Here is a 13528-nt window from a genome sequence, read left to right on the forward strand (position 1 = left end):
ATCACATTTATTTTCAATTGTAAAATAATAGTACCAATCGTTACTATAATTTGATTCCGGTATATTTAAGAATATCCAATATACCTTAATTTCAACAATTAATTAAATCAAACGCAATTACAGAACATTCGCTCTATTATTAGGTCGTCCCTTTCGTTTCTAGTTCGAATAATTAATTTCTATGTTGACTCCATTGTCGATTCCATTGTCGATTCAGTTACGCTCAAAGCATCCAGAATTCCAGCGATTGACTTAAACGTAATAGCGAAGCGTCGATCGAAGTTGTTATCAGCTATTAAGTAATCAAAAGCCGGTGCAGAGGTCAAAATTGCAATTTCCGTGGCTGACAGCGGGGAAAATCGCCGGTGTTCGAAAAGCACTGTGCCACGTCGTTTCCCACCGTTCAAAGGTTTCCTTAGGTACAACCGACTGGCTAATAATAATGAGATTGATCAAGCTGATAATTCCACCGCACATGGCATAATCGATGCGGCACCACCCTAATCGTATCTTCTCACGCTGGGAAATTAATCAGCGATGCAGCTACCCTCCAACAGGCTATTACTGACGATCCATCCCTCATTAGCCGGGATTCCCTAATTATACGACACAAGTCTGAATTAGTTAATGATACGGTCCTATAATCCATTTGCGAAGCTTTTCCACTCTCATAAACTGGTAGCATGGAATAATCGTGTGAGTCGATAGAAAAACGAGTAGGTAATTATCTGTATGTGTTCATAAACTTTATTCACCCTTTAGCTTACAATATTATATGAGACTCGTGGCGAAGATTTCAAACAGATTTTAACGCTTTCCACTTAATTTTGTTTCAATATTGTCAAGTATAAACTTGTATTTATTTACAGGGAAATGAATTAAAGTAATTCACAGCGGTATAATTTTTACGTTTTGTATTTATTTTATTCATTATTATTATTATTATAAAATTTAATTTTTATAATTATTAAAGCGTGGTACTTTGTAAAGTACCGCGAATAGAGTATAAGAAATTTGTAGAGTCATCTCCAGCATAACATACAAATCCAAACGGTTAACAAGTATAAATGTCGTTTGTTTCTTTTGAGTTTAAATTGAGTTATTATTTTTCTATTACGAATTATTATACGGTAAAGTAAACATAAGTATAGAATAAATGTGGAGTTCTTTCCTTTTTCTGGTAAATTATAAAGAATAAAATAATTCTGTTCAATGTAGCTTTAAAAGAAACCATATGATTAAAGAATACGGTGATTTCCATGGTAATTTGATCAAGAAGATGTAAATGTTATTTTCAAGTAGTAATATTCTCAACCATTTTTATATTATCTCTTAGGACGCTAAGTTCTTAACTACCAACGCGAATGGTTCAAAATTAATTTTACATCTAACAAACTAGCCATTTTAACGTATCGTCCGTCATCGATGCATAAACTTTGCCACAGTCATTAAATAAAATGTTTCTTGATGAACGATAAAGTAACTAATAGACCCACGATGTGCTACCAGTCTGCATTAGATTTTGTTCTTGATGCACGTTTAAGACTATAAAAATCGTGTCGTAACTTTCTTCGCTCTTCCTTGGAAAAGTTTAATAATGGGAGGCCATTTTAATGCCTCCGAAACAGATTACGCGAGACAGCTATTATGCTAAAACTTGCTGTAAAAAACAAAGAAAGCGAGAAACATCTAACAATGCATCCACAATTTACAGTGTCTTTTCTAAACTCACTTCCTGAAATATTCTTAGTACAAACTTAACACATTAAGTACCCAGTTGCTTCACGAGTAGACTTCAGACGTTTCTGCAATTTCCCATTTTTAAACTCTACAATACAAGAATCGGAATAAGTAAAACTTTATTCTATTTACTAAGCAATTTGGAAAATTAAGATTAAAATAAAGACTCCAGTACATTTCAGTTACTATAAATATACAAGATGCTCATCAATTAATAATTAATGTGTCAGATCAAAAGAGAAGACAATATTCTTGCATCCTTATTTGTAAAATATCATTTCAAGATCGATTATATTTCTTTAAACGGAATGTAATGAAGATGCACAGATCTTCCAATAAATAATTATGTTTCTAGAAAATATATTTCCTATCGCTTCCGACTAAATGAAAAGAATTCAGGCATTTTTCCAGGAGACTTCAATTGCCAGTCATTTTAATTCAAGCACCATCTTTGATCAACCGGTTGTTTTATTTTAGACTTGAGGGTGGAAAAGGATCAAGCACGGTCTAAAATCTCGGTGAAAGCCGGTAAGTGGACGGTGTATAGGTTAACGGGGATCAGAGTTAATTAATATTGCCTCCCTGTTGAGGAATTTCCCCACAGTTGTTCGGGTTGATAAGGCGGTCGATCGATCGATTAAATATCGATCAATAATTCAACTCGTACCGCTTGTCCCAACGTCGAGCCACTCGATACTTTTTCGACTGTTATTAATTAATGGAACAGCTGCCGCGGGCGTTAAAACAAATTATGGGCGAAGAAATGAAAAAAAGTTTCGTTTGCTTACCTTCTTTCTTCCCCTTCAAGATTGCACTTGTGCTTGTATTGTAGTTACCTTTTCTTCAAATTTCGCTCGAATAGAGTAGAAAACATTTTTCGAAATTTGAAAAAAATTAAAGCCAATGAGACTTCGCGAATTTTTTGATTTTATAACCTTTTAATGACTCTGAATAAACAAGATAAAAGTTTGTGTGTTCATTTACTAAAACCATGGAAGATTTTAAGTATATGTTTGTTAGAGAATTTCGTTTTTTGTCGAAGACCAAAATGAAGAAAAAGCATCGTTAAACTATTAAAAAAGAAACAGCAAAACAAGCGAAGACTCATTACTATTACATTTCACGTGACTTATAAAAATACATAACCTGTTTCAAACATTTCTTCGTAACAAACAAAAACAATTTAAGATAAACAATTTCCCTTTCATTCTCAGATTTCCATTACAGCCATCGAAATATAATGCACTCTTAAATGTACATTTCGAGGAATGATATTCGACCTAGCCTCCCACGTTGATTCATCACAAAACAAGTTTCCTAGAGGACTAAGCAGTGTCTATTACCATAGCCTCAAAGAAATATCGTTAGCAAACGCTAGATATCAACGCGTACCGTGCAAAGCAGTATCGAAAGGAGTGCGCGAGTAATACGGGACAATGCGATCGGATAGCGATCCTTTTGAGTGAATCCGTGCGGATAGAGGAGAAGGCAGAAGAGACGGCGGAGCAATGGCGACTGCAGACCAGGGGAGAAAAGATACGAAGGCCGTGTGAAACGAACTAAAAACCTCGTAGCTTTCGCAAGGCTGGGTCTCGTCTTCTCTGGGTGAAAACCGAGTGGATTAGAAAATCGTCTGGCTCCGCTCGTAGGTCGTCGCAAGTCGAAGATACGGCGGCAGGGAGTTTTTAGTACGTTGCCACTGAGCAATCGACGACCTCGTTAGCGGGCTGATCGATGACCGCACGCGTTAATTACACGACCGTGCGTCCGCAACGCGTCGAAAATATTCGTTGATGCGCCGAACCAATCCGAGATATCGGCGTTCCGATAAACAGTTATTTATCGGCGGCAGCACTCGCTCGGCGGAAATTTCGCGACCGAATAGATTGCTACCCCCTTTGTTCGCCGTTTCAAATGAAATCGAGGAACTTTGTACATACGAAATTCGTAGAACGACTCGAAAACTTCTGAATGCATAATTCTCGATGTGTAGATACGCTCTTGTCGCGAATCTTCGACTTTGCAGAAGGAGGTTCTGAGCGGAGCCTTTGGGGAGGTGCGCAGAAACTTGCACGGAATTTCGAGGAAATGTTACGTTGATAAATAGATGCAGGATATGATTTTGTGCAATATTGAAAAATTGGAGATTTGGAAACGAATGTTTTCGTTGGTTGGTAGAGTCACGATGTAGAGATGAAACGTCCAGTTTTTTGTCACGTTTGGTAAATCGAGTTTGCTATGAAAATGCTTAATCTGTATAAATAATTTGAGGCTTCAGCAAATAATATTATAGAAAATAATGAACTTAGGTAAATTCGAAGTGTTATCTTATAAAGATATTGGACCGTTTCCCGAAATTTCTATTAAATTTAATAGCAACTAATTTCAAGAAATATTGAATTCGCGAAAGTATAATCCACTGTAGACATGTCCAAAGTCTTTGAATTCGCAAACATTGAAGAAGACAGCAAACAGCGAAAACGTTGAAGATTTTTGCAAGGAAGATCTTAGATAAAATTGCATTGCGCGTGAGTTTCTGCGCGCAAGAATAAAAGAACGGCAATATGGAGCGTAAATATGGCGCGAGTTACGCGCGCCAGGAAAATAGCTCCAGCCGAATAAGAGGAACAGGTAGGACGAGATCTAGGCCGTTGGCACAGCTCATGTGAAAGAAAGTCTCGTCGGAGTTTAGGTCAGTCTTCGGGGTCGACGACGCGGCACATATGGGTCACATGATGTCGGTGAAGCAGTCGGTTCTGGACGGTACCAGCAAGTGGTCCGCGAAGATCGCCATTACAGGTTTGTGGCCAGCTCGTTGTGACCGCCGGCCATGACCGGTTTTGCACCCCTCCGTGCAACGAAACGATGAAACGTGCAGCGCTCGATTCTATATATCTCTATATATCTCTCTATGTATATGATACATATGTGTACCACCTATGTGCCTCAATGTCTTATTATTATTATTCCTATTACTGTATATTTTCTGTTTACCAGATCGCCATCCTCCATATCCTTTCATACTCCTCGATGCCTTTCCCCCTTTACATTACGCATTCGTGTGTTCTATTTAAATATTTGTCTGCCGTTGTTTCTCAACCCTTTGCACTCTGCAATAAATTGAACACTTCAAGCAGTTGGAAACAAAAATTAGGAATTTAGAATTTGAAAGGGTTAGAAAGTTAGAAGAGGTAGAAATGAAATTAGAGATGTCGAGAGTTAGTTCGTGTGAAATAAGTAATCGTATAGATAGATGTGTTATTAGGTTGCTGCATTAACTTTGTCATGTTTTTGTTGCATAGGAATAAGTACTTTTTTTACAATTGTCTTTATAAAAGTTATATTGACAATGTAGAGTTAAAGCTTCTACATTTGATCACAATAAGTGAATTTATAATTGAAATGAGAACAGTTAAATGACTGGCTGTTATTTCAATTAATCTGACTATTGGTACAATTGAGAATCATGAGTAAAAACAATAAATAATTGATAACCTTATTTAATGTATCAATAACCAATATGAATAATTAAAAATTTTGCAGAAACCTAATATTAGTTAACGTTGCAACCACTTTCTACAATTAGCGATAGTAAAAAAGTGTTTGATGTTTCAATTTCACGTACAAAAATATCAAAAAAATTTCCATCAGGTGAGATTTAAATGTTCAATCACCTGTAATTAAACGATACATCATAGCTCGACGTCAGACTGCAAAGGGTTAACCTTGTTCTAAACTGTTCCTTGATTGTGATTAACGTTATTATTTCATCATCGACGTATGACGCTCTGCCGGCTGCTGCTGTGTTGTACTGACTGTCACATATATATATACATACATATCGTCTAGCGATTTTGGCTGTGCTCATTGTCGGAATGCACCCGTTCCTCGCATATGTGTGCATAGAGCTGCACCAACCAGTGATGTCCTGGAACGGTGTCATGGTTAGCGGACAAAATTCTCTCTCTGTCCACCTCTTTCTCTCTCTCTTTGACAACTGATTGTACTCCCCAAAAACGTGGATCTTTTTACCTATTTTTCTTCATTTATCTTGCGTATGTCCTGTGTAATTCCCTTTCTAATTGTGGCTCATGTCTGTTCGACGATCCTTTCCCTATTTTTCTTTTACACCTTTCCTTTTTCATTTCTCTGTATCTGTTTTTCTCTTTTTTACTTTTCTAAATTTCTCTCTCTCTTTTCTCTTCTCCGCCCTTTTCTCTCTTCTTCTCACTCCTTTATCCTTTCCTCTCTCTTTTTTTACTTTTTTACCCCTTCCTCTATCTTCTCCTTTTGACTCTTTTACCCCTTTCTATCGCTCACTGTTTGTCTGCCTGCTTCTCTTCTATTCCTCTGTTACAATGATGTAAAACACGTTTACGAAGAAACGGTCACGGACAAGGGAGAAAATTGTCCGCAACAACCGTGTCGCTCGTCCTAAAACATTATGTATTTATCTGTGTGGTGCAGTGCGTATCTATTAGATTGCACCGCGCGTATCAGTATGTCTCGCTACGCCCAACGAGTAATTGCAACTTTTATGGGACACTGCCGGCCGGAAACGATATCGCGGACATTGGTTATAGCAACCGTGGTTATAATAATAACGAACGAAGCTCGGAACATTGCGCGGCGAGTTTGCCGGCGAATGGGACTCGCAATTTCTTAGCTTGACAGTTCTGACGAATAAAATTCACAAATTGGGATTGTTCTTCGCGGGAAAATAGACACGCCGGAGAAAAATTCTATCAGATTGAATTGAATCGAGAAGGAAAATGTTCGAGATGAAGGAAATTGAAATTGTTCGTAGACGAGGTCTTTGTTTGAATGGAACAGTTGGATGATCGAGTTATTTTCGTTAGAAACTTTAATCAGATTTACGGAGAAATTGCTTCAGGGAAAGATTTAAAGTTTAATAAGAGCAGCATAGTTCTTTATTGACGTGTGTTTACTTTATCCTTTTCTTTTACTCAATGAGAATACCTCAGTGTTGATATTATTATTCTTCGAAGTTGCACATGAGTAAAACTGTAACAATGGTGATATGATTCTAGCCTTTAAAGAACGATTCTATGTTGTAATTATTTAAATTATCCCTTTTCTAATAATAATAAAATACCTTGTATATAAACGAACTTTATATAGTATCACATTTTTACATTATCTTTTCTTTACAATTATTCAATTTCCATTTGAATTTTCAGTTTCAATTTCCTCAACGGAAAAGACAAAAATTCTCCATCGCGTGGCATCTAAAGTCATAACCACGGTCTAAAAAGAAATCAGTTTAAATCCCAAATCCAGTATCCAAAACAAAAGAAAAAATCTTTATACGTGCGATATAGACATACATATCAAAATATCTTCCGCTATAAACTCTCTTCTGGAGTACGGTGACGAGCCTCTAACGAGGTCATCGTCGGCGGCCAGTCTCTTTTGTCGTGTCCAAAGGAAAAAAGGTACAAAGTGATCGACCTATGGACCTGTAGCCCAAGATACCGTTCGCACAATGTAGTTGCCATCTGGGAACCGATTCTAAAAATACATTCTTAACCCGTTTTCTATAAATCTATAGAATGAATCCTCGTGATCAGATAATCCCGACAAACGCTTAGAATCTCGCCAAAATTGACTTCATAAATCGAGCTTATAAATTAAAGACGCTACATTGTGGACATTAGAAAAGGAACAAAATTATTCTACGATGTGACGAACGGGTGCACAATTATCGCAGGTCATTCTCTGGAAGCACACCTAATCTCATCCAATCTCTTCATCGTTTTCGTTGACATTAGCGTGAAGAACGAGCTGCCGCGTGTACTTATATACACGGTTGTACACGTGACGCTTCCAGAATGCACGCTCGCATCTGGATGCAACGGTTTCGCGAACCGGAATTAACGCCGCGACATTAACCAGTTAACTGCGTTTGACGAGTATACGTGTGATCTTAAAGCTTGAAACGATACTAGTTTTGTCAACAATGATGTTTTTCAGATAAACACGTAATTCTTCTTCGTTTTGCTTCAGTTTTTCATTAAAATATACCCCAGATGCATTCGTACTGCGTTTGACGAGTGCACACTTCATTTTTTTATCTCATTACACGCAAAACGAGAGATTTTTCAAACTAAATTCCACAGCTAACAGGTTAATGGAACGTCTCGCTGTTCGCCTCATTTCACACTCCCGTTCAACCCCCAACTCCCTCAACCCTCCTTCTGTCTTTCACCGTGCTAATTTCACAGCAGTCGGTCCCGTGATGCGGTGTAAAACATTTCGACACGGCTGAATCGATGAAACCGAGTTTACGGAGTTGCACGGTTTAATCCGCAATTTAGCGGCCAATCTGAGTCTCTTATAAACAATGCTGGCGTTCGGATCGAGTATATTGTTTTTGAATAGAATTTTGTCGTGGATTGTTAGTTCTTAGATTCGTCAGTTTCGATTTCGAGTCGCTAACCACCTCTTCCTATCTTCTTCATGGATCGCTGGATCCAATCCTTTCGATAAAGTGTGCAGTATATTGTCGTTATAAGTCACTGAATGCTTGTTCCTTTAACTTTTATTGTCGGTGCTTGGAATATTGTAAATGGATTACACGTTGCCGTTCAATTGTTTCGAACTAATTAATTGATAAGGAGAAAACTTGCGTCTTTTAGTAATATATATTTGGGATCAATATTGTATACAAATTTTTATATATTAATTAATATATACAACTCTGGGAGAATGATAAGATTACAATTAATACAGAAAATAAAATTTAGTGTACTAGCTTTCTTAACTGTCAATTATGTAATCATCTGTTGTTTGAAAATGATTGAAAAAGAATATAGTAATATTCATGCTTATTTAATTCAGTTGAAATTCTTCATTTAATAGTGTAAATCAATATTACTAAATAAGATGTTGAAAAGTATTCAAAATATATACAGTGTCAGATTGTGCACAATTCTCTCAATTATTTGGAAAAGCTTTATTCGGTGATTTATAAAAGACAATAGATATGCTCAAATTAGGGATCGAAGGCACAGAAGGTTCGTATACAGCACTTTAATGCGACTAAAATTCTCGTAATACATGCCCCAGCTACCAACAACGAAGAACGCAATACTATTCGCGTTTAAGCTCGTTAGAATGTCCGATAACACTATCACGAAAAATGGTTGGAACTAATGACATAACGTCATAGTGGCGTAAACACTGATATTATCTCGAGTAATTTTTCATTTTTCAAACCGATTTAGGTACATGTATCGTAGAACCATCCAATTTCATCATTAGCCAACAGAGTAGCTAATTACCAGATTATAAAAAGATTCGAATAACCTTCATCGATCAAACACAATCATGATTAAGAAACGAGATTGAAGATTAGTTTCAATCGTTATAATTACTGGATCTTGTAGCCCTTTCAGTCCTTGTTCGCAGGTCTACTTCTGTAAATCTTCGGTAAGTGTACTTGTATACTTATATGTGTACTTGTGCTAAAATATCCTAGTATCAACATTATCGTCGATTCAATTATTTAGTCATATCTATCGCTATGAATCAGTCGATTTGTTTCATCGATCGATCATCACTTCCTGTAGACCGCTAAAGGTAAAAGAATGTTTTCATCTATATCCCAATCGGTCAACTACATTTATCAAAAAAGTAGCCTTAAAAATAGTGACAGTCAGTCAAATATTAAATTCGTATTCTTTGCACTCGTAATTTCAAAAGTTACTAATTCGAAAATATCATTCACTTGTAACGAACCGTCTACTTCGATGTACAATAAACTATATTTGGAAACCATGTAAAATTGATTAAACCGTATAATACATTCTATAAAAATTGTTATAAAAATCTTATACGTATCTTTCAGTTACATGATTTTTTACGAACAAAATGCTAAAGTTACCTGTAACAAAAAGATTTAGTTATAAATTCTACTATTCAGATCTGTCATCATTTCCACATGTCCTAAGGCTTTGCTTCTCCTTTTTTTAACTCAATTTCCCTAATAATTTTAAATCGAACAGAAGGCAGTTTAAATTGAACCACAAAATACAATTTGAAAATATTCAAAATAGTACAATGTACAAATTCATCGATCATTGAAACGTGATTGTAATGAATATTTCTGTAGAGAAGAATGCGAGTGCAAAGGATTAAAATTCAATAAAATAAATCGTTACACAAGGAAACTTCTATACATCTAACAGGCGAATGCACGTGTTCCTACATAGAACACGTATTTATACGTGCATCGTGTGTCGTGAGGTTGTCCATCGCGCGAGCTGACTCCCTCTGCCCCGCGCCAAAGGAATTTAATCGAAAGTCCATTAAGATCGCATGGCAACTTGTTGTAGCTCCTCTGGCATGTATCGTTGCCATTGTCATAGCTAAGCCGGTTCCATCGGTCCGGCTTCATAAGCCAACGCCTAACCAATGTCCTCAATGCCAGGCGGGCGTTTATCGAAACGGATCTGCCGGCCAACCTCGTACACGACCAGATTTGCAAGCATAAGGTTGTCGAAACTTCGATATCGTTACTCTATCGCCTCATCCCCTCGTTCCAAAGCCTTCCATGCTGTTCAGGTTTTAAAATTGAGGATAATATTAAATTTTTTCACGAATTTTAAGATACTCAAAATTCATATTGTAACTTTCAACTATTTTAAACAATATTTGGATTCTATTATAGTAAATTTATTATGTTTTATATAATTATATTAAATGTAGATTCAAGTTTAAATTAACTCCTTTTCGAATTACGTAAGCCCTTCATAACTGAATTAAATATTTCAATCTAACAGTAATTAGGTGCTTGTTACTTATAATACATTATACCGTTAATTCGTTTAAATAATTCTACATTATATATGCGAATAGTAATGAAGTTAATTCACATTGATTACTAATTTATCGAAAATTAATAAGCTGCCAGATGCAATCTTTCGAATAAAATTAATTCCTGATGTCAATATGAAAATAATTGTACGATATTGTGTTTAAAAAATAGTACTAATGTAACACTTTGTTAAACTAATGAAGGATACGGGTAATAGTTAATATTTTAAATAATTATTCAGACGAATTCTTATCCAAATAGATTTTCACTAGATTTGAATAATAAATTTATTATGAATAAAATTTAATTTGTCATTTCTATTTTTTACTTACTATGTAATCAAAATTTCGTTTATCGTTGATTCGAAAAGGGGTTAAAACAAATTTCAACGAGTTGGTCAGTGTTTAGTTCTTTAACAAAGAACTTAATTAAAATAAAGTTCACACGATCAGTATTAAAAAGTACAAATGTTGCGTACGGTTCTTCTATGTTGTGTTAGACAAGTTCAGTTTATTTCTACGATTCCCAGATAGTTCCCAACTCCGAGTCGTCCAGGTCAAATAAGTAAAGTTTCTTCAGTCCACGAACTCGAGGTCACTATGACATTGCAATTCTTCCTACGAGCTTTTCAGAAATTACAGCTGTCTGAAACCAGCTGGAAATTGTAATTCTTGGGATGGACCTTCTAACGTCTCGTTAACCTGTCTTACTAAGCACGAGTAACGCAAGAAACAAATTAAGTAAACGTTCATCCATTTTCTGTTTCACTTCTAAATGAAGTTATTGGACAAGTGGCTAACACTTCTTTACCGTTCTACTACGTTCCACGATACCAAAATAGAGGTGTCTCGTCAGTTACCAACTCGATCAACCTCCATTTCTATCAACGATGTAAAAATCAACGATAGAAAACTTCTTCAATTGTCGCAAAACTAATTTCCTGATCAATTTTTCTTCCCTTCAATCGATTTTCCAATATCAGTTGTCTTTCTCAACTGAATTCAACCTATGAATAAAAAGAATGTGCTCATAGTGAATACAGTTATTGAAAAACACTATTCCTCCATTCCAATGTCCTCCAAGAAATCAAAATAACATTTCACCATCTCTACTAACTCAATTAACCCCTTGCCTTACAATTTATTTCTTAACTATGATCGGTACGACTATTTTCTTATCAATAATTCATTGAAAAATAGAAAAAAATTCTAGGCATACTCGACATCCACGTTTGCTGTAAAGTATAATAATTGATAGCAGAAGAATAATGTTTAATTTGGATTCCCAAAAATTGAGTAACATTTATGCTTGATAAATTTGTTTTAACATCTTTACCGTGAGCCTGACACGTTAGTATAAAGCAAGGGGTTAATCTTCATCTCTATCCAAAATCCGATAGTCAAAGAACAGGATCATAAGACAAATTTCTTCATCCGCTTCCCAATTAATTTCCTGCTTCGTCGACTAACTCCGACAATTCTCCGCTAAAAACCCTTTCCGGTTACCGCAAACTTCCCCGGAAGTTGGCGATGAGCCACGATGCCGAACGCAACAAGTTTTCTTATTTCGGGTTAACGAGCAGCTCGGTCAGGTTCGAACGGTCCGCCGAAGATCCCATCGTCGCGGGGATTAACAGGTGGCGTCAGGATTACGCAACCGTTGTCCGTTGCGTCGCGATCGATCGTGCTGCATCGCCTTCGGGGACACCGTGGAATATGCAAAGCAGCGGAACCGTGCAGATTAACTCTGTCGAACGAGCTCTCCCCGCGACGCGATTCGACGCGACGCGAATCCATCGCGCTATCAAACACAAAGGGAATTCGTGCAGCGACAATACGCGTGGATTGCCTGTCATCCCCCGGACCTAACGCCCGGGTTATTCCAGCGAGGTTCGAAACGAAAGCTGTGACGAGGATTTCAGCGAATTCGCTTCAAATATTTGTCACGCGCACTTTCATTCGCCTTGACGCGTCTATCCGCCGTATTCCGTTTCTAGTCGGCGAATCCGCGCGCTTTATCGGAGACACCCGTGTCCCGGAAATGTTCGACGTGCTCCAGAGAAACTCGCCCTCCGGAAGATCCCTCTGCTACCATCTTCCCTTTCCACTTTGTCTTTGTGTTATTTACTATTCGCACACATTTCTCGTTCTCGAAGGATTCATCTCTTGCTTCCCTGCATCCAGCCTTAAGGGATTTTCGGAGTGTTCATTGTTCCTGGGGACTTTAGGTAGTTCGGATTACGCGGATTTCGGTTGGAGTAGGGAAAGTTGAGTGGGATTGCTGGAGAGAACTCGTAAGTGTATGTTTTTTTTTAAATGTGTTTGCCTAGATTTTGAGGTTTTCAGGTGTACGAAATTCGATTTTTCAATCTGGCTCTGAAATGGACGTGTAATGTATGTTCGTAACGTGGTCGTTGATATACTCGGGCATTATTAGGCGATCGAGCACTTGGCAAATATGTGCGTAGGATTCTTGGAAAATGAGGAAGCGTGCCGAGCGGGTCGAACTCGCGTTCTCGGGATTCTAGGCTAGCCGTACTTTAATGGTCGTGTTTGGGGAGCGTTGATCTCACCATGCGCGAAACTAGGAAAATTTCGGGTAATATTTTCGTGAGAGTGAGAGAGAGAGAGATAATATCTGTAACAGGTTCATTAAAAGTAAACATTACAGTGTGGAAACTCTTTTAATCTTTATTTTCAAATAAGGTTTATCTGCTCCATTCTGATTTACTTATTGTACAGAAAATGTTCCAATTAAACTTTTACTACATTAAAATTTGAAATTCTAATATTACATCTATTATTACATTCCTCTTCTTTATAAAAAAATAACAAATTCGTAAAAATGTTCTTCCAAATAAAAATTGCCTTATCATACATATTTCACTTTAAACAGTTACAAACATCAAAATCTCTCACGTCGACGCTCACGAAAAGGTCAACACCCAAG

General features: G+C 36.9%; 1 protein-coding gene across 10 annotated transcripts in view; it reads left to right on the top strand.

The window, feature by feature from the left end:
- unc-13 overlaps positions 1-13528 on the top strand; it is a 261538-nt gene that overhangs the window by 215288 nt on the left and 32722 nt on the right. For 8 of the 10 annotated variants that reach the window (XM_076371394.1, XM_076371403.1, XM_076371397.1 and 5 more), the window contains one exon: positions 4433-4539. The exons of the other annotated variants lie outside the window; for them this stretch is intronic. In XM_076371394.1, the coding sequence (XP_076227509.1) occupies positions 4433-4539 (107 nt within the window). The remainder of the gene's footprint in view (positions 1-4432; positions 4540-13528) is intronic. 10 annotated transcript variants of the gene reach the window in all.

Source organism: Nomia melanderi, chromosome 10, assembly GCF_051020985.1.
Source record: "Nomia melanderi isolate GNS246 chromosome 10, iyNomMela1, whole genome shotgun sequence".
In the NCBI taxonomy this organism is placed as follows: Eukaryota; Metazoa; Arthropoda; class Insecta; order Hymenoptera; family Halictidae; genus Nomia; species Nomia melanderi.